General features: G+C 45.1%; 2 protein-coding genes across 2 annotated transcripts in view; both read left to right on the top strand.

Moving 5' to 3' along the window:
- BTK (Bruton tyrosine kinase) overlaps positions 1 to 18,094 on the top strand; it is a 30,099-nt gene extending 12,005 nt beyond the window's left edge. Inside the window, exons 5-19 of the mRNA XM_058536347.1 lie at positions 883 to 964; positions 6,915 to 7,043; positions 7,354 to 7,421; positions 8,250 to 8,437; positions 8,852 to 8,914; positions 9,499 to 9,553; positions 9,830 to 9,909; positions 10,089 to 10,216; positions 11,033 to 11,107; positions 11,596 to 11,767; positions 12,289 to 12,505; positions 13,510 to 13,574; positions 14,721 to 14,839; positions 15,376 to 15,533; positions 17,571 to 18,094. Coding sequence (XP_058392330.1) covers positions 883 to 964; positions 6,915 to 7,043; positions 7,354 to 7,421; positions 8,250 to 8,437; positions 8,852 to 8,914; positions 9,499 to 9,553; positions 9,830 to 9,909; positions 10,089 to 10,216; positions 11,033 to 11,107; positions 11,596 to 11,767; positions 12,289 to 12,505; positions 13,510 to 13,574; positions 14,721 to 14,839; positions 15,376 to 15,533; positions 17,571 to 17,642 — 1,671 coding nt within the window. The 3' untranslated portion in view covers positions 17,643 to 18,094. The remainder of the gene's footprint in view (positions 1 to 882; positions 965 to 6,914; positions 7,044 to 7,353; positions 7,422 to 8,249; positions 8,438 to 8,851; positions 8,915 to 9,498; positions 9,554 to 9,829; positions 9,910 to 10,088; positions 10,217 to 11,032; positions 11,108 to 11,595; positions 11,768 to 12,288; positions 12,506 to 13,509; positions 13,575 to 14,720; positions 14,840 to 15,375; positions 15,534 to 17,570) is intronic.
- Positions 18,095 to 18,823: 729 nt separating this feature from the next.
- Positions 18,824 to 21,085, top strand: TIMM8A (translocase of inner mitochondrial membrane 8A). The gene is made up of 2 exons (XM_058536346.1): positions 18,824 to 19,014; positions 20,546 to 21,085. Exons 1-2 carry the CDS (start codon positions 18,883 to 18,885, stop codon positions 20,705 to 20,707), a joined length of 294 nt encoding a protein of 97 aa, XP_058392329.1. The 5' UTR covers positions 18,824 to 18,882; the 3' UTR covers positions 20,708 to 21,085.
- The last annotated feature ends 566 nt before the right edge of the window (positions 21,086 to 21,651 follow it).

The raw sequence follows: 21,651 nt of genomic DNA, 5'->3' as shown, positions 1-21,651 counted from the left end.
TTCATGTCCCTGACTGTATCAAAGTTTACAAAACCTGTGAAGGAAGGGTGGTTTAGACATGGTTTTTAATACCGTTGTCTTTCAATAAGATGATGTTTGGCTGAGTTAGTGGATAATGCTAAACAGTAGATAATTCAAAACTAATTTACATTTGACTTTGGAGGCCACTGTGTATTGTCTATTAAATCCGTGAAGGTTGGAACCACATCTTATATGTTTTGTGCTCCTCCACAATGCCTAGCACGATGCCTTGTACTCATGAGGTGCTCCAAAAATACTGACTGTTTGATTTGATGATAGTGCTTAATATATACTTTACTCTTTTTGAAGTAGGTTTGTGGTTCCAAGTTTGGTTTATTTTAGCTAATATTGGCAAGGGGAGGCCACTGGACAACGGGGGCAGGGGCAGGATTAGCCATGAGTTAAAATTTTGCTCTATATTATCCAAGTGAATAATCCATATGTACAAACAAAGACTTAAGTTGTATAAATCATTACTTCAATTCTCTTCTATACAAACTCAAAATCAAGGTTTAATAAGGTCATAAAATATCCTTTCTTGGATAAATACAAATCTTGTCTCCACCAAGGGCTGAGAGAAACATTATGAACTAAGTTTACACACAAACTGAAACACGAGTCAAGAGGACCAAGGAGTATTCAGAAAGCTAAGAGCTTCTAAGTCCTGCATCCCTGGATATGAATTGTTCAGGAATTCTTGGATAGTTCACATGACCCCAGCTTCACTGCTCACTGAAGACCCTGCCTTTCTTTGTTCTCCACTATAAATATACAAAATTGTAGCTTAAGATTAGTTCCTTCGAAGTCTTTCTTCTCTTTTCTGAATCCTAACTGCTGAAGTCTCTGTGTCCGTTGCCCCAGGTTGTATATGATGAAGGGCCTCTCTATGTCTTCTCCCCAACTGAAGAACTGAGGAAGCGTTGGATCCACCAGCTCAAAAATGGTGAGCATTATTTGAAAAAGAAACTAGTTTCCAAAGAAAAAAGGAAAGGAAGGAAGGAAGAAGAGAAGTTGAGAGGGAGGGAGAGAAAGAAAAGAGAAAGAAAGAGAGAGAGAGGACGGAATGAAGGAGAGAGGAAGGAAGGAATGAAGGAAGGGAGGGAGGGAGGGAGGGAGAGATCACGAAAGAGAGAAACATTGTATTTTCTCCAATATTAGTGATACAATTGAATTTAATATTCCATCATATGAATAAAAGACCACGGGCTAGGGCCGGCGCCATGGCTTAGCAGTTAAGTGCGTGCACTCCACTGCTGGCGGCCCGGTTCGGATCCTGGGCGCGCACTGACGCACCGCTTCTCCGGCCACACTGAGGCTGCGTCCCATATACAGCAATTAGAAGGATGTGCAGCTCTGATGTACAACTATCTACTGGGGCTTTGGGGGAAAAAATAAATAAATAAATAAAATTATAAAAAAAAAAAGACCACGGGTTAGACTAAAAGTTTCAACCCAGTTCCACCACTATCTCTCTAGTGTAATTTTGTAATTGTAGGCACTTCTATTTCCCTATTTATAAAAAAGTCCCTAGGCCGGCCGGGTGGCGCAAGCGGTTAAGTGCGCGTGCTCCGCTGCAGCGGCCCAGGGTTCGCCGGTTCGGATCCCGGGCACACACCAAATCACCGCTTGGCAAGCCATGCTGTGGCGGCGTCCCATATAAAGTGGAGGAAGATGGGCACAGATGTTAGCCTAAGGCCAGACTTCCTCAGCAAAAAAAGAGGAGGATTGGCAGATGTTAGCACAGGGCTGATCTTCCTCACACACACACAAAAAAAGTCCCATTCTTTACACTGGTTATACAAGGGTGGTGTGGTGTGGCATTCAAAGGTTATTTCAATATTTTGAATCCTAGGTATGAAATATTTAGTTCCAAAAAATTAAATAGATGATTATGAGAGTGCTTGATGTCAAAGTAGAGAACCTGATTTCAAGCCCTCTTCTACCACGAATAAGCTGGGTGACTTCTGGTAAGCAGGCCAGCAAACTTCTTTGAGGCTCAGGTTCTTCTTCTAAAACAGGAATAATAACGATGCGGGCAGTACCTACCTCCAGGGTTGTCCTAAAGATCAACTGAAGTAATGTATGTGAAAGCACTTGGAAAACTGTAAAGCACTGTGCATCTCCTCATTGTGGATAAGTATTTTCCAAGGAACTGTTTCATGTTCCTTGCCTTGTGAGGACCTAAACTTGAACCTCGTTTTAGCGTTTCACATAGACCGTACAGTGTGCTCAGATAAACTTAACTGTAAATGCTTGCAGCACAGGATGCAGGCACACATATTTGTGTGTATATATAGCCACATGTCAAGTGACTGCGAGATTAACTGGTTGAGTTGACATCAGGAAAGGCTGCCTAGAGAAACAGGAAGGATGGCAGACTGATAACGGCATGGTTGGGTTATTGCATGACAGCCCTTTGTCTTAATAAACATTTAGAGTCTGATATTTGGTGGCTAGCTATACCAGCTTTGTTCACTCCCTTGAATGCAAGTATGATTGGCCAAAATAAAAATCACCAAATTTTTCAAGCTGAAAAAAGAGAGGAGAAAGGAAGAAAAGGGTCATTTATTGAATTCTTGCTATGTGCCAGACACTGAGCTAGATACCTTATATTTATTACCTCATTTAATTCTCACAGCAACCTTGGGCTAAAAACAACAATAATAACTACCACTTAATGAGCACTTACTATGTACCAGGCTCTGTGCCAAGTGCTTCAAATGTACTACCTCATTTAATCTTCACAATAAGCTTATGAAGTATGCATTATTCCTCAATTTACAGATGAGGGAACTGAGGCTCAGAGAGATTAAGTAACTTGCTCAAGGGCACACAGCTAGTGAGTGGTGGAGCCTGATTCTTGCCACATCGCTAGGTCTTATGACTCTAAAGCCTAAGCTTATTTCATAGTGTTATGCTGCTTGGTTCTCAAGCCCAGAAATTGCACCTGTAGTTGGATGCAAGATATTCTAGAATAAGGCCATGTTGAGATTAAAAATAGGTAATATCTTGCACCACACAGTACAGTTCTTGGCATGTTTTGAGGTAACAGGTCTGCTTTAGACCTGGGGATACAAAACGAGCAAACACTTCAGTAGTGCTTATTATGATCCAGGATCTTTTCTAAGTTCTTTACACGTATTAAGTCATTTCTTCTTCATACACTTCAACACACGAGGAAGTTATTTTCATCATCCCCATTTTGCAGATGAGAAAACTGAGGTACAGTTTTCTCTGAGGGGTTAAGTAACTGGCCCAAAGGCACTCAGTTAGTAAGTGGCAGGTTCAGGCTTTGAACTCAGGCTCCAGAGTCCACACTCTGAACCAATATGCTATTTTCAAGGCAGAGCAATATTCGCAGAGGTTGAGATATGCGCTCTGGAGGCCATATGTATTTGTACTTCTTTGGTTCTCTCCGCAGTGCCTCATACAGTGCCTTACACACAGAAAGGGACCAATAAATAGTTGTGTTGGTTTTTCTGCAAAAGTAAACAATCACCACCAACTTGGGCTCCACACTGATGGACAGCTAGGATTTAGTTTGGAAATAGAGGAAAGAGGGACATACTAGCTGAGGGAGAAACAAAAGAGAAAAAATGTGGCATGTATAAGTTAGTAACTCCTTTACACCTCAAATACTAATTTCAAAACCAGCCATAGGTTAGCCCAACAAATATTTATTGAGTGCTCACTATATTCAAGGTAATGACGGAGGATGAGAATATCCAGCTTGTTAACTTGGTTTATTGACTCACATATTAATCCTACTATGTTGATTATGCACTGCTATTAAAGTTCATTATATAAGTAAAATTACAACAGTAAAAATAAAGCAAAAACAAACAAACTGAAAACACCACCACTTCAATTGGCTCATTAGCATGGGTAAGGTACAATTTTGCCTTCTTTTCCTTTGGGTTTTACTGAAGGCATTTTTTTTCCAGTTGTTCCAGACCCAGGTGTATGCCTTGTTGAACACGCTTGGCCTGACAACATGAGCCAACAAGTAGGAGCCTTGCAACAAATATCACAGTTGCTGGGAGATTTAGGTGCAAGTCCCAACAATCTCAGGACAATCTCAGGTGCTGCCAATGCCAATAGTGAGATAACCTAAGAGCCATAAAATCCCACTCTAGTGATAAGTTATTCCACTCTAGGCTAAAATGCACCAATTGAAAATCACGAACATGACAAGGGGCTGTGAAGGGGCATGAGGGAGACTACTGAGGTGCTGGATCTGAGTGGTGGTTAAACGGTGGTAGACAAATGTGGCTAGCTGCATACCTTAGATTGTACACTTTATTATATGTAAGTCGTACCTCAATTTAAAAAGTAGGGCTTCAGGTACCTCATATCCAGCTGCCATCTTTCTTCAGTGGCATTTTCCATGCAAAGGTTGTATCCCTGAGGACTTAGCCATGGGCTCTCTCCTTCCATTTCCTTGAACATGGCAGTGGGCACTTTGATGTTACGGCACCACATATATTTGTCTACATTCACTCTAGAATCTTTCTTTGGTCAAGCTCAATAGAGCCTATCCTGATTGCAAATTCAAAAATAAGCAAATGACCTGACCTCACCAAAATTAATGAAAGAGTGGCATTGGCAAAACTCCAATGACCAATATGCAGAGGAATAATTCATTCATGCCTGAAATAGAATTTTAGACATTATCCTGATAAATATGGATATGAGAGAACAGCCCATTAAGTACTTAGAGTATGTGTACCAACCATTAGTGCTTCCCAGACAGGGCTGGCCCTATGCATTGGTGATCTAAGCAGTCTTCTCCAAGCCCTCCCACGTGGACACTGTCTTAGTCAGCTCGGGCCGCCATAACAAAATACCATAGACTGGGTGGCTTAAACAACCAACATTTATTTTTCACAGTTCTGGAAGCTGGGGAGTCCAAGATCAAGGTGCCAACCAATTCAGTTCCTGGTGAGAACTCTCTGCCTGGCTTGCAGACCAGCCACTTTCTTACTGTGTTCTCACATGGCAGAGAGAAAGAGAGAATCTCTCTCGAGTCTCTTCTTATAAGGGCACTAATGTCATCATGAGGGCTCCACTCTCATGACCTAATTACCTCCCTAAGGCCCCGTCTCCTAATACTATCACACTGGGGGGCTTCATCATATGAATTTTGGAGGGACACAAACATTCAGTCCATAACAGACACTCTGCTTTTGCAATTCTCTCCTAAGTAGCTGGAAATACCAGCTCTGCATTAGCCAACAAAAGACGGGGTGTCATCTTCAAGGGACCTCTTAAGAGACAGACATTATTTGAGAATGTAGGGTGGGTTCTTAACAAGTGTGCTGAAGGTGGGGAAGGCAGGTAGCCTTAGGTCCCCTCATTAGCATATTAGCTACCTTAGTTTATTAGAGCAGCTAGTTGTTAAGAATTCTTGGCAGGTCTACTGGTGCCCAGGCCTGCACTTGAGGGTCTTCAAATCCCTGGGTGAAGGGTAATGGCATGGGGGGAGGGGCAGAAGGTGGAGGTGGTGAGAGCGATCAATCCTGGCCAGGAAGAGTATTAGGAACATTGTTCAGAATTGCCAGTGCCTGGTAATAAAAAAAGCCAGACAGACTTTTGGTTGGTTTTATTATTGTTTTAAAATTTTCTACACACGATGCGGCCCCTTATAGCCTGTACTCCATTAGAACAGCTCCCACTACCCTGAATTTGGTGCAATGATGAAGGGGAGAGCTGAAAAAGCTGAGGGGTGAGGGTGGGCAGGGGAGAGTAGCTAGAAGTTTTCAAATCCATGTTTAGAAAAGCATCAAGATAGCACTTTTTTTTAAGATAGCACTTTTGTTCATTTGTCTATAAAATGCACCTGGCCACCAGAAGCTTCTAGGCCTCCCCCAAAGCCTTAAGTGAGGAGGTGTGACTAGCAAGCTCTTAAGGAGTTGAGTTGGTCTCTACAGAGGAAGGTTTTGTTATGTTTTGTTTTTTTTTATCTTTTAAAAAAAGTTATGCAGGGCTTCTTCTTAGCAGTAAATGCTGAAATGTGTATGTCCTCAAATGTGTATATTCTTAGACCAGCCTAGGTCTTTGCCCCAATGCTAGCTATTGTCAATCATTTCAGTTGTTTTTGCTTCTCTGCTATCCGACAACATGATCCCAGGGTGACTTGTCTAACTGACTTCATGTCACGGTTCTTGACATGCCACAATATTAAAAACCGTAATACCAAGTCCTCCTATCTTCAAACTGCTCTGTTCTTTGCAAAGTACTTTGGCTTCCGGGAGATCTTTTGAGCCTCACAACTCTACATGGGAAATGGAGCTGCTGTGTTTATCTCCCACAATGAGCTCAACCCACCTCAGTGGCCCTAGGAAGATTGGAACCATGTTTATTCTAGAGGCAGAATCACCTTCACCTGCTCCTGAGCTCGCTCGGTTGACTATTCCATGAATGCAGAAAGCCTAAAACAGAAGTTTTCACTAAGGCAAATATCTCTAAAAGATCACTCAGGGAGCTGGGACATTGGTATGTTGAAAGCTGGAGTGAGTTTGGCTTGAGCACATTGTTTCCCTTATGTGAAAAAGAAGACCATAATCAACCCCTGCCTTATAGGAAGATTGAAATGGCTATCAGGAAAACATAAATAACATATTTTTCTTCTTGGGATCTGGAGACATCAGATATTCTTATCACGTTGGTTTGGTCAGGAGATAGTCATCATGACGGACCACTGAAGAGAACTGCACAGGAACTCTCTGGGGCCAGGCATGTGAGCCAAGTGGTCCTGTCATCTGCTTCCTTTAGGGCGGCTGAGGAAGGGGCAGTTGGTTGAAGCTCACCACTAAACTCAAAGAGAAACACATGCAAATGGTGGATTCTCCCACATGTCAGATGCGATCTCTCTCTCTTCTCTCCTGCTACAGTAATCCGGTACAACAGTGATCTGGTACAGAAATATCACCCTTGCTTCTGGATCGATGGGCAGTATCTCTGCTGCTCTCAGACAGCCAAAAATGCTATGGGCTGCCAAATTTTGGAGAACAGGAATGGAAGTAAGAGATCTGATCAGTATAATTTCTCCCTCCATCACTCTCAAAGGTCTATCAAACCCAGGGACATGACATGAGGTTGTACATTTTGGCCACTGCACAAAGGGGCTGGGGAGAGGGGATTAGTGGGGGCCGAAACCCATCTGGTGCTTTGCTCTCTAAGCTGTGCGACCTGGTCCAGGGCTGTACTGACCCTGACTTTTCCTAACTTGCCTACAGGCACTGTGCACAAGAGCAAAGTCCCTGACCAAACCTGTCCTCCGGCCCTTTCTTAAGATGCATTCCGTATGATCACTGGTTTCTTACTTTGCAGGCTTAAAACCTGGGAGTTCTCACCGAAAGACAAAAAAGCCTCTTCCTCCCACGCCTGAGGAGGACCAGGTATACAGGGAAATTGGGTGCTGCTACTGCTTAAATAGAAACTTACAGTCACAGCCTGAAAACACTCCAGAGTCCTAGAATCCCCCTGGGACTTGGCAGCGTTAGTTGGTATTCTTGCTGAGACAGGGGAGTGGTCCTTCTAGTTAGGACTTCCTCTTCAGTGGAAAGATAGAGGGCTATTAGGAAGCTCTTGGCAACCATTTAATCCAATCACCTGTTTAAAACAAAACAAAGCCTGATTTTTTTTAATGAAAAATATTTCCAAACATAAATTTGAAAGCATTTAACAGTGAACATCCATATACCTAATACCTAGATTCTACCACTAATATTTTACTTTAAAACTTGATTTTTTGGTTACTTTTTGAGGTCTAGAAAGCCCTTTCTCATACATTGGAGTAAGCAGGGCAGGAATTATTATGCTCATTTTACAAACAAGGAAACTGAGATTCAGAGCCACTTGGTAGAGTCATGTACCAGTTTAGTGCCAAGAAGTTTTCCTGACTGTGGCTGTACAAGGTTTTTGTCCTGGAAGCTTTAAAAATACTGATGCCTGGGTCCCACCCCCAGAAATTTTGACATAATTGGTCTGGGAAACTGCCTGGGGAGACTGTTAACCGCTCCCTAGACGATTCTGATGTGCACTCCAGGCTGAGAGCCTGTGCACAGGTGCTTAAAAATGATTATTGAATGAAACTTCAATAAACTTTTTGGTTATGCCTGATCCGGGTTAGAATGGTGTCTCTAGTAAGCCAGAGAGTTGGGGAAGAAGAGGAGAGAGCTTGATACCTAGCCAAACCACCCTGCTTTTTTCTCCTAACTACACAGATCTTGAAAAAGCCACTGCCCCCTGAGCCAACAGCAGCACCGGTCTCCACAAGCGAGCTGAAAAAGGTTGTAGCCCTTTATGATTACATGCCAATGAATGCAAATGATCTACAGCTGCGGAAGGGCGACGAGTATTTTATTCTGGAGGAGAGCAACTTACCCTGGTGGCGAGCACGGGATAAAAATGGGTGAGTCCACACCAGCCCTTCTTGAGCCTTGTGCCCGCCCACTCCACACATGTGCAAAATCCTGCAGCATAATTCTGCTACTCGGTATCCCGATCAGAAATTGTTCTTCCCACACCAAAGTGAATATGCTGTCCTTCCAAGTACTTCCCAGAGCTCTACACATGGCCACCTTTCTGAGCCTGTAAGGTCTGGCCCACATGTTGTCGTGCACATATAATCAATGCTGCACGTGCAGAAGCTACACACTTCACTGGCCTAGCCATGCATCAGCGACATGATCGTCTTTGAGGGAGGGGCATGGTTTATATGCCTCCATTTGACATTGGTTCTGAGCCCAGGGATATGGGCATAGGAATCTGCCTCTCCACCAGGATGGGGAGTGCTGGATGATCTACCACATTGTCTCCTCCACAGGCAGGAAGGCTACATCCCTAGTAACTATGTCACTGAAGCAGAAGACTCCATAGAAATGTATGAGTGAGTATGCTTATGTTCCCAGCACGTAATCTTTCCAGAGGAATCAAATGTAGTATATACTTTTTTATACTTGCAACAAATGTTTGATTTCAAGATACTTATTAAAATCAGTGCCACCTGGGTCAAATGATGCCACCACCCCAAGTTAGTACCTACATCTTACCCTCACCCCAAACACCCTCTGCTTATGAGAGATGGAGAGGTCACCATGTTCCCCAAATCCAGAAGAAGCACACTTAAAGAAAAAGAGTTGACAACCCGATAGAAAACACGTGAAAATGTCAAATGTCAAACATCTGCCATGTCCTTCCTCCCTAATCATGGAAGTGGATTGTCCTTGAGTGCCCTGTCCCTGCAACCCTCTGCCACCTGCCTTTGCCCTCTACTCTCCACTTCCATGAATCTTCAGTGCCAACCAGGCTTTGGGAAAGGGATGCAGTGCACTATGCACATGATAGGCACTCGGTAAATGGGCGTTGAGTGAACCAACTGAATCACTGGCATGGATGAGCCCTGGAGGCACTCTAATTCCTGAGCCGCTTACACCATGGCCCAGGAGCCACTCAAGCATTCTCCCTTTACAGGTGGTATTCCAAACACATGACTCGGAGTCAAGCTGAGCAACTGCTAAAGCAAGAGGTAAGTGTGTGACCACAAGCAAGCAGCATTCTCCTTGCACAAGGGAGGACCCTGAATTGCAGGCTTGCTGCTGTCCGCCACCTCCAGGCAAGGCAGTGTCAAGGCCGTCATTTTACAGGGTCCCAATTACACCTTTCAGTATCAAAAGCAAGGAGGCTGCAGCTCAAATGTGGAACTTGGCAGTGAAATTGGGGCTTCTATTTTCTCTCAGGTTTGGGCAGGTGGAATGCAGGTGTGAGCACCACTTCCTCACAGTCAATTTTTTTGTTGTTTCAGGGGAAAGAAGGAGGTTTCATTGTCAGAGACTCCAGCAAAGCTGGAAAATATACCGTGTCTGTGTTTGCTAAATCTACAGGGTAAGTGCTACTGTTCCAAGGCCCTGGGGACAAAGGGCAGGAGTGCCCACCCACTAGCTCCTTAATGGTGTGCCTCTCCTACTTCCTCTGTCCCTTAAACTCAAAACTCATCTCACTTCACTTCTTGGGTCCTGCTGACCCTTGTTCCCAAGTTGCTGACTCAGCATCCCCTTCTTCAGGGACCCTCAAGGGGTGATACGCCACTATGTCGTGTGTTCCACACCTCAGAGCCAGTACTATCTGGCTGAGAAGCACCTTTTCAGCACCATCCCTGAGCTCATTAACTACCATCAGCATAACTCTGCCGGTGAGTACCAAGGGCACCAGAGAAGAAGGGTGTGACAAGCACTAGGAGAAGCAATGAAAGACAAGGTGCTGAGGGGAAGAATAAGCCTCACAGGGCAGTGCGAATTAGCTGTGAAGGTCACTCCTATGATGCTGGGAAGAGGTCAAGTAGAGAGGTGGTCAAAGGCAGACCTTACACTCAGTAGGGACTGACTTCTTATTTAGTGATTGATGCTCAGTGCTAAGGAAAGACACAGAAGAGACTGGTGATTAATCAGCAAGTAGTCAGTGAGTTCCTAGTGTGCTCTTAGTAATTTCCTTGGTACTAGAGGAGAACGCAGGAAAACTATTAGTTGAGGTCCTCGCCCTTAAAGAATATACAGGTTAGAAAACATCCGAAGAGGGTTTCTAAGTAGTAAAGACATTCTAAGAACTGGGAGATTGGGCAGGGCATGAATACATGGGAGAAGCTTCATCGAGAAGGCTTGCTGCTGTCCGCCACCTCCAGGCAAGGCAGTGTCAAGGTCGTCATTTTATGGGGTCTTGATTACACTTTTCAGTATCAAAAGCAGAAGTAGGATGTGAGCTAAGCCTGGGCTGTAAGGGGGGCATACATTTAGTTGGGGAGTATATTTCAATTCGTATTTTCTCTTTTTTGTCCCTGGAAAGTCTTTTGTGAGAGGAGAAACTTCCAGAGAAATTTGGGCTCATGGAGATCTTCTGGGATTCAAAATGTACTAAAAAGATGTACATGGGAAGCGTGAGGCTTTAAGTGAGGGTGTGTGCGGCATCCCACCCCCTACGCTGCACCAGCAGCATGATCCTCTCTATGTTTCAGGACTCATCTCTAGGCTCAAATACCCAGTGTCTCAACAAAACAAGAATGCACCTTCCACTGCAGGCCTGGGCTACGGTAACTGCTTATTTCTCTAGGGTAGGGTGGACTGGCCAGTTGCAAGGACTACCTTTGGTGACCCAACGAGTGTCCTTGCAGCACACTGTTCTGCATCAGCTGCCTCAAGGAAGGTCAAGACAGAGCCAAACAAAAGTTATTTAATGATTTTTCTCCCTCTGGTGGCTCCTACTGGGACTGCAAAAACATAGATTCATAAAGGGATTATTTTTTTAATTGTGGTTAAAAAAACCATAGTCATAAAGGGATTTTAAGAGGTTGTCTAGTTTATCTTCTTGCTTTATGGCTGACTCGCACCTAAAATCCCAGATTCCTCCAACCAGTAACCCCTGGTCCCTGAGATTTACCTAAGCAAAGATGGATTAGTACTCCTGAGAATTTCCCTTTTACTGCTTGCCTACTTCTACCCCTAGTAGGGATTCTTATCTATTGTAGGAATTATACATATGTGACTCCCAAAGAATCATACCAAGGCTTTGTTCTTATAGGATCGTGGGAAATTGATCCAAAGGACCTGACCTTCTTGAAGGAGCTGGGGACCGGACAATTTGGGGTAGTGAAGTATGGAAAATGGAGAGGCCAGTATGACGTGGCCATCAAGATGATCAAAGAAGGCTCCATGTCCGAAGATGAGTTCATTGAAGAAGCCAAAGTCATGATGTGAGTTACAGCCCAAACTCAACTCTCAATCCAGTTGCTGGAGGCTAAGAATTACCGCGATGGTTTCCACTGTGGTTTAAGGTGACTTACAGTGAGACAGATTTGGGACCAGGGCCTGAGGTCAACCTTTGATTGGTGGGAGTCCTAACTGCTAAGGTAATCATTTCTCTGCCTTAGATATGGGTCGAGAATAGTGTTGACCATGAGTGTGTACCATCCCAGTAGCATTTGGGGGTAAAAGTGGAAAATAAGACTCTCAAAAGGAAGACTGATTCTGATTTAGCCTTAGTGTTCATTCAGCCCTGGGCTTGTTTCCTGCTCTGTTGATGGGCTCCAAATCCCTGCTCACCTTCACATATTAGGCACTTTTGGGGCTTAGGGTTGGAAGAAGGAAAGTCAACTTGCTATTATGATCCCTTATCTGCCGCTCTACTCCCAGGCCAACCCCTTTCCTCCCCAGCCCCTTTCTGACTAGTATGCAGAGCCAGAAAGGGAGGACTGGTTCATTGCCTCTCCTGTAGGAATCTTTCCCACGAGAAGCTGGTGCAGTTGTACGGCGTCTGCACCAAACAGCGCCCCATCTTCATCATCACCGAGTACATGGCCAATGGCTGCCTCCTGAACTACCTGAGGGAGATGCGCCACCGCTTCCAGACTCAGCAGCTGCTGGAGATGTGCAAGGATGTCTGCGAAGCCATGGAATACCTGGAGTCAAAGCAGTTCCTTCACCGAGACCTGGTAGGACCTCAGAAGGATTGGCCTGGGACCAAGGGCTGAGGGGGTGGAAGTAACAGAGGAAGACATATCATAAATGGATGAGGAGGATTGCTGGAGCCATCACTTCAGTTTTATCTAGAAAACACTAAAAGTTAGGTGAGCCTCTGCCCCAGTGGTCAGCCAGTCAAGGATCTCCAGCCTCAACACCACGAGTTCTGCCACAGTGGGAGCTAGAGCAGTCACTCACTCCCAGCCCCCTGCCACGACAAGGAAATGCTGAGCTCCTTCAGGGTCAGAAGGGCAAACCTGCTTCCCAAAGGGGCTGCTCCTGGCACAGAGCCATCATTTGGTTACATCAGAGTCACAAACTGGGGGCCTGTGTGTACATCTGGTTTATTTTTAATGTTATATATTAGTTAGCAAACACTTAAAAAGAAACATTTCACATTAAAAAACTGAATTTCCAGGTTCTCTTGAATATCCAGAGCATCTTGTAAGAGCAGGCCCACATTCTCACAGGCCATGCTAACAGATGGCTGGAGCTGAGGAGTAGCTGCCTCCCTTAGACCAGCCGCAGGCTCTCCACTTTCCTGCAATCTCCACCCACCCCGCTTCACTCGATCACTTTGCCTGCCTAGCCTCCGGAGGCATCAGAGTTTGTGCCCCTATTTATTGCCCTAGTCCCTCTGGCAGAAAAGCAGAAAACAAAACACACTTGCCTTCTGTTCTCCCTTAATTCTCTCAGCATTTCAGTGCAGGAAGGGGTGTTGTGGAATCGCCAGTGTGAATGAAATCATTCTGCACGTCCTGAGTGTTTTACTTATGACTACATAGCAGGTTGCTTTACATGTGGTGGAAATGCAGCAACATTTCTCAGTGGCATCAACTGACTCCGCTTAGGGGGAAGGTGTCTCTAGTTGAAGGAGATCAGGCTTCCGTGGCTTCACTCCCCTAGTGGGTAGAAGCTCTGTGCCTTTAACCTGTGTGCTGGGGATGGAGTCTCACTGGTATCTCTTGCACTACAGGCAGCTCGAAATTGTTTGGTAAACGATCAAGGAGTTGTTAAAGTATCTGACTTTGGCCTGTCCAGGTGAGTGTGCCTTTTTCATCTTTCTCTCTAAAAGTAAAAATAGCACAGTACAATATGAGGAGGCATTAGAGTTTTTAATCCTCTCCCTTTCTTTTTTTCTCATTCTAGTCTTTTCCAATATCTTTCTATACCTTTTCTTTCTCCGAATGATTTGTCACTTCTTTTATCCTTTTGTTTTATTGTTATATTCCTCTCTTCTCCTTTCTCTCTCCCTCTTTTTTTTTTATAATATTCGTTTTTGTTTTTTTTTTGGTGAGGAAGATCAGCCCTGTGCTGACATCTGCCAATCCTCCTCTTTTTTCCGCTAAGGAAGACTGGCCCTGGGCTAACATCCGTGCCCATCTTCCTCCACTTTATATGGGACGCTGCCACAGCATGGCTTGACAAGCGGTGCGTTGGTGCACACCCGGGATCCGAACCTGCGAACGCTGCAGTGGAGCGCAGGCACTTAACCGCTTGCACCACCGGGCTGGACCCCCCCACCCCCGCTCTTTTTTTAAGCTAATTTCTCCAATACCTTATCTTGATCTGCTAATCCTATTGACTTTACTCCATCCCTCCTTCCTTTCTTAGTCTAATTCCCACTGGCAACTGCAGAATAGAAGGAAGGGCAAGAGAAGGAAAGAGGGATAGAGAAGAGGAAGGGAGTACCTATTAGATCTTATTTCACTTCATCCTTGCTGTAACCATATTGTCAATCAAGAAAGCTAAATCAGATATGAAAACAGGAATATGTTAAAAATAACATTTGTAGGGGCCAGCCCAGTGGCACAGTGGTTAAGTGCGTGTGCTCCGCTTCCGTGGCCTAGTGTTCGTAGGTTCGGATCCTGGGTACAGACCTATGCACCTCTTATCAAGCCACGCTGTGGCAGGCGTCCCACATATAAAGTAGAGGAAGATGGGCACAGATGTTAGCCCAGGGCCAATCTTCCTCAGCAAAAAGAGGAGGACTGGCAATGGATGTTAGCTCAGGGCTAATCTTCCTCACCAAAAAAAATAAATAAATAAAAATAACATTTGTAAAAGACACTCACTGATTGGCTTGTAGGTGTGTATTTGTGCAACTCCTGTGACTGTGCCAAGAAAATTTAAGCAAATATCAAGCTCTCCAAATCCTAACAGTAACAAGTCCTGAATCCTCTGCAGGTATGTTCTGGATGATGAATACACAAGCTCAGTAGGCTCCAAGTTTCCAGTCCGGTGGTCTCCACCAGAAGTCCTGATGTATAGCAAGTTCAGCAGCAAATCTGACATATGGGCTTTTGGTGAGTGGATAAGATTATACAGATTATGCAGCTTAAAGGAAGAGGAATGCAAGGGGGAAACTGACCCTTTGTAACCTGCACAGAGAGATTGTTATTTGTTCTTGCTTTCATTCATCTAATCCTTAGGGAGTGTTACTATGTCAGCCACCACCCGGGTTTCTGGGGATAAAAACAGTAAACTAGACATGACCCCTGCCTTCTTAGAACTTACGATATATTGAGAAGAACAAACAATTCATTCACTATTTGACAGCTTCTGAATACTGATTATGTCCCAGGGACTCTGCCAGACCCTATAACTACAAAGACAAATAAGATGCTGTCTCTCTCCTAGAGGAGCTAATAGTCTAGTGCAACCCTGATCACCCTCCAGTATGGTTAGTCCTATAGCAGAAGTTTGGACAAAATGCAAAAAGCAGTGGGGCGGGGGGTGGAACCAGCTGAATCTAATCTTTGAGGTTGCTCTAAGAAGACTAGGACTCCTACTACCCAAAAGACTGCAAACTGACTTAATCCATTTTTTTTTCCTCTTCTAGGGGTTTTGATGTGGGAAATTTACTCTCTGGGGAAGATGCCATATGAAAGATTTACTAACAGTGAAACAGCCGAACACATTGCCCAAGGCCTCCGTCTCTACAGGCCTCATCTAGCTTCAGAGAGGGTATATACTATCATGTACAGCTGCTGGCATGAGGTAAGTGTTTTATTGGACCTCTTAAATTATTCCCCTGAACATACTTTTCCGTTCAGGCAGCCAGGCACTCAGTCCCCACTCTCCCTGGTCTCATGGCAGCTGGCACAGACTAATAGCTTCAGACGTTCTCCAAACCCAGCTTGCACCCCAATCCTTTCATGGCCAGAGGCTTTCCCAGGCCCACTCCAATTCTCACCAGAGTATCATTAGCAGACCCCAATACCAACTTGGCTTTAGGGAAAGTAGGTGTTATGGGCCCATGTCACCTAGCATAAGCAGGCAGCCAAAGGCACTCAGACAAGTGTACAGAAAAAAAGTCATTAAAATTTGTGTTCAGGGGCCTGCCTGGTGGGGCAGCGGTTAAGTGCGCAAGCTCCGCTTCAGCAGCCCGGGGTTCACGGGTTCGGATCCCTGGCGTGCACCGACGCACCGCTTGTCAAGCCATGCTGTGGTGGCGTCCCATAGAAAGTAGAGGAAGATAGGCACAGCTGTTAGCCCAGGGCCAATATTCCTCAGCAAAAAGAGGAGGATTGGCAATAGATGTTAGCTCAGGACTAATCTTCCTGACAAAAAAATAGAAAAGAAAAGAAAAGAAATTTCTCTCCATTCCTTTGGGAGTCATTGGCCTTTTCTTCTATTTTACTAGCTGCCAATCTTTTCTGGATGAAGGCCTAAATGAGATTTTTTTTAAAACCCTAAGGCCTGAAAGGGAACTAAAATAGGTAGTGCTTGTGCTTTTTATTTTTAACATGGTGCATTATGGGGTATGTGGGCAGATGTATTCTGAAAATAGGGAGCCAGTCCCACTATTACTCAAATGCTTTGCAGCTCTCACCTTGGGTTCTTCCAGAAGAGCCTTCTCCACTTTTCAGTAGGTCCTCAGCAACCTTAATCTCTAGTAGGAAATGAATGCTCCACTCTTTGTTCTGCCCCACTAGAGATGGAAAAACAGACAGTGTCCAACAAGCACATATATATGAATCTAGAGCCCTCTTGGTGGAGTGAAAAGTGTGCATCTGAACCAGAGCATAGCTCCTTTCCCTTCCACAAATAACTGAGGTCACAAAGAAAGTGTGGAGGAGAACCCCTGGGAGCCACTTCTCTTCTTTCTCCTGTGCCATGCAGGATTAAGGGTGATTGGCTACGCTCGCTCCCCAACTAGGACATTCTCACTCTGCTAGTTACTATTTCAGACAGGCACTTTCTCCACAGCCTGTTTAAAGTAGTAGTCTCGGAACTGGATGCACATCAGAGTCCCTGGGGAACTCTTAAAACTATAGATGACTTGACCTTATCTCCAGAGATTCTGATTAGGTATGTCTGGAGTGGAACCCAGAAATGTCTCTTTAAACTTCCCAGGAAACTCTGGGTTTCCTGAAACCTCAGCTAGGTTTGGGAACCACTGATTCAAAGGAACAAGAAATGGATGACTCTTTGGTTCTGATGGATTGAGACCTTTCTGGCACAAATATGCCCTGAATCGCTAAACACCTCAGGGGCTTAAGGACCATGGCTGTCACAAAGGGTTTTAATCTAGATGCCGGTGATAATAAAGGTTCCCAGGTGCTCAGTATCCCTGCCCAGTGATGCAGCCCATGGTCTTGAAATGTTAATTCCTTTGTTAACTTTGGCTATAGGATGATAGGAACAGTGTTTGAAACCAAACTAAAAATTATCACAGCTTTTTTATTTCAGTTGTCAACCACTTTAACTTGTTTGGTATCCATTTTTCACTTGAGGATCCAAAATAAGAATGCACTGGTGTAGAATTATGCAATGAATTTGCCCTCAGTTTTAATCAATATGTTTGTCAGTTTAATTTGCAAATTGTCCTCATCACCCGAGTTACTAAAGATGAAATGTGCACAAGGACTTTATGGAGCGCTTCTATTTCTTTTCTATTTTTTTTTTTATTGACAGGGTATGCTACTGGGCGTATAGTATACACTTAATAAATATTTGTTGCTAACTCATTGCACTTCTCTTGAATTCTGAATGCTAGCCCACTATAACACTCTACTTTTTCTTTGGTTTTAGAAAGCAGATGAACGTCCCACTTTCAAAATTCTTCTGAGCAACATTCTAGATGTCATGGATGAAGAATCCTGAGCTCACCAATAAGCTTCTTGGTTCTACTCCTCTCCTCCACAAGCCCCAATTTCACTTTCTCTGAGGAAATCCCAGGCTTGCAGGCCTTGGAGCATTTGTGCTCTCACTGAATCCACAAAGGCCCCTCTCTACATCTAGGAACGCCTCTCTTCTTTGATTCCCCGGGGCCAGTACCTTCTGAGCAAAGGCCAATCAATTATTGTGCCCGGTATTGTTCCCCAGAGAGGAAATTTCCCAAGAGTATTAAGACAGACTGAATTTGGGATGAAAACAGTTTTGGGGAGGGAGGGATGTAAATAGCCTCACGAGGGGTCCAACAGCTCTTTGGGTAGGCACTAGAGCTTGGGGGGAGGGAGGCAGAATTTGGCAAGAATAAAACGGTGTCATAAAAACGGGATGGGAGGGTGTTTTGATAAAATAAAATTACTGGAAAGCATGAAAGTTTCTTGCTATCTCCATCGATCATGCAGCCTCCCTGAAGCGCCCTATCTCAGTGTGCCAGAAAACTATTATGTGGCATTTGTTTGGCATATTCCTGCCTTGAGAACTCGACAGGATCCTCGGCATTTAACCCCTCTGGCTCTTTGGAAAATCTGCCTCTGAATCAGAGACGAACTTACAAGCCAAAGCACGGTGCCTGGCACACAGTGGGCATGCAATATTATCGGAATGAATCTGACAGTCGGGGACAATTCTGCTGGAGCTTCTTTTCCCTACGTCAGGAGGGGAAAACTCCTTCAAAAAACTAAAGCCAGGAGCCCAGGGCGGCTAAGTGACCGGCCCGGCACCAGCACAGCACACAGCAGCCGGGAAAGCGCGGGCCAATTTGGAAGCGGGCAGGGCAGGGGCTGCTGGGCCGGCCAGCGACGGGCCACGTGGTAGGAAGCAACTTCCTTTTTTACACTAGTTTTTTCTTTTCTTTTTCACGTAACGTCCCGACAGCGCCACGGCGCCGGGCTGCAAGTCCTGAGACCTCGGAGGGCAGGCGGGGAGCCGCCGCGATGTCCCGGCCGGGAGCCGGGTCGCGGGCGGCAGCGGGGCGCGCGGGCGGCGGGACGAGGGCCAGGCGCGGGCTGCTGGGCGACAGAGCTGGCGGGCCCGCGCGCAGGCTTCGCGCCGACGCAGTGCGCTCACGGGGCGGGCCCGGAGGCGGCGGGTTGTGGTTCCGGTTCCGTCGCGGAGACACGTGAAGGTCGGTGAGTTGCGTGGAGCCCGTCTCGGCACGCGGAGCCGCGCCGGGATGGATTCGTCCTCGTCTTCCTCCGCGGCGGGTTTGGGCTCGGTGGACCCGCAGCTGCAGCATTTCATCGAGGTGGAGACTCAGAAGCAGCGCTTCCAGCAGCTGGTGCACCAGATGACGGAACTTTGTTGGGTGAGGAGCCTGGGTCTGGGACCTGGCCACTGTACCTACTTGCCCCCGTCCTTGCCCCGCGGGACTCGCCAGGACGTCCGGGATTCGGGGAGGGGGAGGACCCAGCGGCACTCCGTGGTCTTATCAGGCCGAGCCGGAAGGGAGAAGGGGTGACTCCACTTCTCGGGGGACTGTCACGCCAGACCTCGGCTTTGTTGGTGTAGAAGACTCAGGATCATAGAAGACTTATGCCGCTGTCGCAGCCAGCACTTTAGGCACCGGAGGTTGAAGCTGCCTAGTGCTAGTCACTAAGACTAATGACAGCCCCCCCCCCCCGAATACTGGGAGTTTATTTTTTGGAACCCCGAGTCCCAGAGAGTCAGTGAATCTCCTGTTCCTGGACTCCTCAGGGTTTACCTTGATTACCCAGTTGCTCTAACTTTCCCCCATGAGGAATGAGCCCACTAACTATAAAAGTGGTGTAATCTCTCCAACATACACACTAATTTGCCTTCTTGTTGGATTGTTGTGTAATACCAAGGCATTTCGGGTCTGAAGGTTGAGGAATTGAGTATGCCCTGTGAGGGGACTTTGGCAAAAGGGCGGAAGGCATTTGCTGCTTGGGATCAAAGTGTTCTCTGGCTGCCAAAGACAGCATAACTCTCCTGCCTTGACATCCAAAATTCACAGAATTCAGAAGCCAAGGATAATTTTCCTTGGAAGTGGAGGGTCTGAGGCTTGTGTACAAAGCAGAGAATAATGAACAAAATTCATCTGAACCATTTAACTTGAACTATATACAGTCATTGGTTTCCGTAGTCCCTTTCCCATAAACTTATGATATTGCTGGACTCTGACCCTTAACAAATACTTGCTTAACTCCTGTCTGCCTTGGACCAGAGTGCTTTGATTCTCTTAAAAAAATCTGTGATTAATCATTACATTTGGGCCAGAAGGGGTTGTGGTTAAGGACTCCTTTAAGAATCTATAAGCTATGGGCCCTTTAGGAAAATTCATACAATTTTCCATTCATCTTGAGAGGATTCAAGAACCTCTGGCTTAAGTAGACAAGGTTATAGAAACTCAGGTCATAGATTTTCCTTTTTTCTTTGGTAGGTTTTAGGGTGTCTTGCTGCAATGATTTATCCTGTCACCCTTTTATTCTGCAGTTAATTTAAAGGCATTTAATGCAAGGGGTATTGTGGAGTTGTAACCAAATTCAGCGAAGGGTTACTTCACTTGTATTTTGCATTTTTCTTGCTCTAATATCTCAGCTCCACCATTTTCTGGCCCTATGACTTTGAACAAAGTATCTCTGTGCCACAGCTTCCCTCTTTGTAAAATGAGGATTAATAATAGTATCTATTCCGTAGGGTTGTTGTGAGAATTGAATATAAAATTGCTCGCCACAAAGTAAGCTTCCAAATGTGACGATTATTAACATATCAGATACTGTTTTTGGGTGAGGTTTTTCCTCTAAGCAACAAGAAGTTACTCCCCCCCACCTTTTTTTCCAAGTTCCCATTGTGATTCTGTATCTTGTCCTGAGCAGGAGAAGTGCATGGACAAGCCTGGGCCAAAGTTGGACAGTCGGGCTGAGGCCTGTTTTGTGAACTGCGTTGAGCGCTTCATTGATACAAGCCAGTTCATCTTGAATCGACTGGAACAGACCCAGAAATCCAAGCCAGTCTTCTCAGAAAGCCTTTCTGACTGATCTCAGCATTACCTTTTGGAAAAGGAAGGTAGTTCAAGAAATGAAGAGCAGTTGATGGGATGGTTGAAGAAAAGGCTATGGGGGAATTGGCTCCCACCTTTGTCACTCTTGGGACATCCTGTCATCTGAGAATGAACAAAGACCAATTTTGCGTGTGGGGGGGTTTCAGGGTCATATGCGTATTTGGTCGTGTTTTTTAATGCTAATCTTGTGAAAACAATTGACAAATGAATGGAAAACTCTACTAGATGCATATTACTGTATGTGGGACTATGCTTTTCTCAAAGTCCCATTAACTACTTCCTATAATTTTGATGGTGGAACTGCTTTCTGTAATTTGATAGTGGGACCACATAGGTAAAAACTTTCATTTGTGTGGACTCATTTCAGATTTATGGGGAGATTGATACACATCTTTGTGTCTCAGAAAGGGCAGCAGTGGGGGAAGAGTAATTCGGTACCTAACTATAGGTCTCCTTATCTAGTGTTTGACTATCAGTGCTGGAAAAAAATCTATGGAATGGTCATACAGTACATTGCAGCTTTCTAGATTATCTCCCTCCCTGATACTGTGATTTACTTAAATATCTATATAAAGTATGGTCTCGAGGTAGTACGCGTAGCCTGAGAGTCTAGAGGCCTTTAGTTATAAAGGAATCTAGCCAGTGAACATAATTCTCATTACTAAACTGCCACAAGGAAGAAATTAACTTACCCTGTATATCAGGGTCCAAAAAATTCAAAGATGTGCCTAAATAAGTTATAAAGACTTAGGCCAGTCAAAAACTAACAGCAGTTTCAGGTAGAGGTGCATGCCTAATGTAAATCAGTATAGATTCCATTTACTGCATTTTGATCACTGAAATAAAAGCTTCTACAAGATTCACGTCTGTGATTGAGAAGGCTTTCTATTCTGATCATCACCTGCACCCTGGAGAGATTCG

Source organism: Diceros bicornis, chromosome X, assembly GCF_020826845.1.
Source record: "Diceros bicornis minor isolate mBicDic1 chromosome X, mDicBic1.mat.cur, whole genome shotgun sequence".
NCBI lineage: Eukaryota > Metazoa > Chordata > Mammalia > Perissodactyla > Rhinocerotidae > Diceros > Diceros bicornis.
The sequence above is the reverse complement of the archived record's forward strand: the minus strand, read 5'-3'. Positions and strand labels throughout refer to the sequence as shown.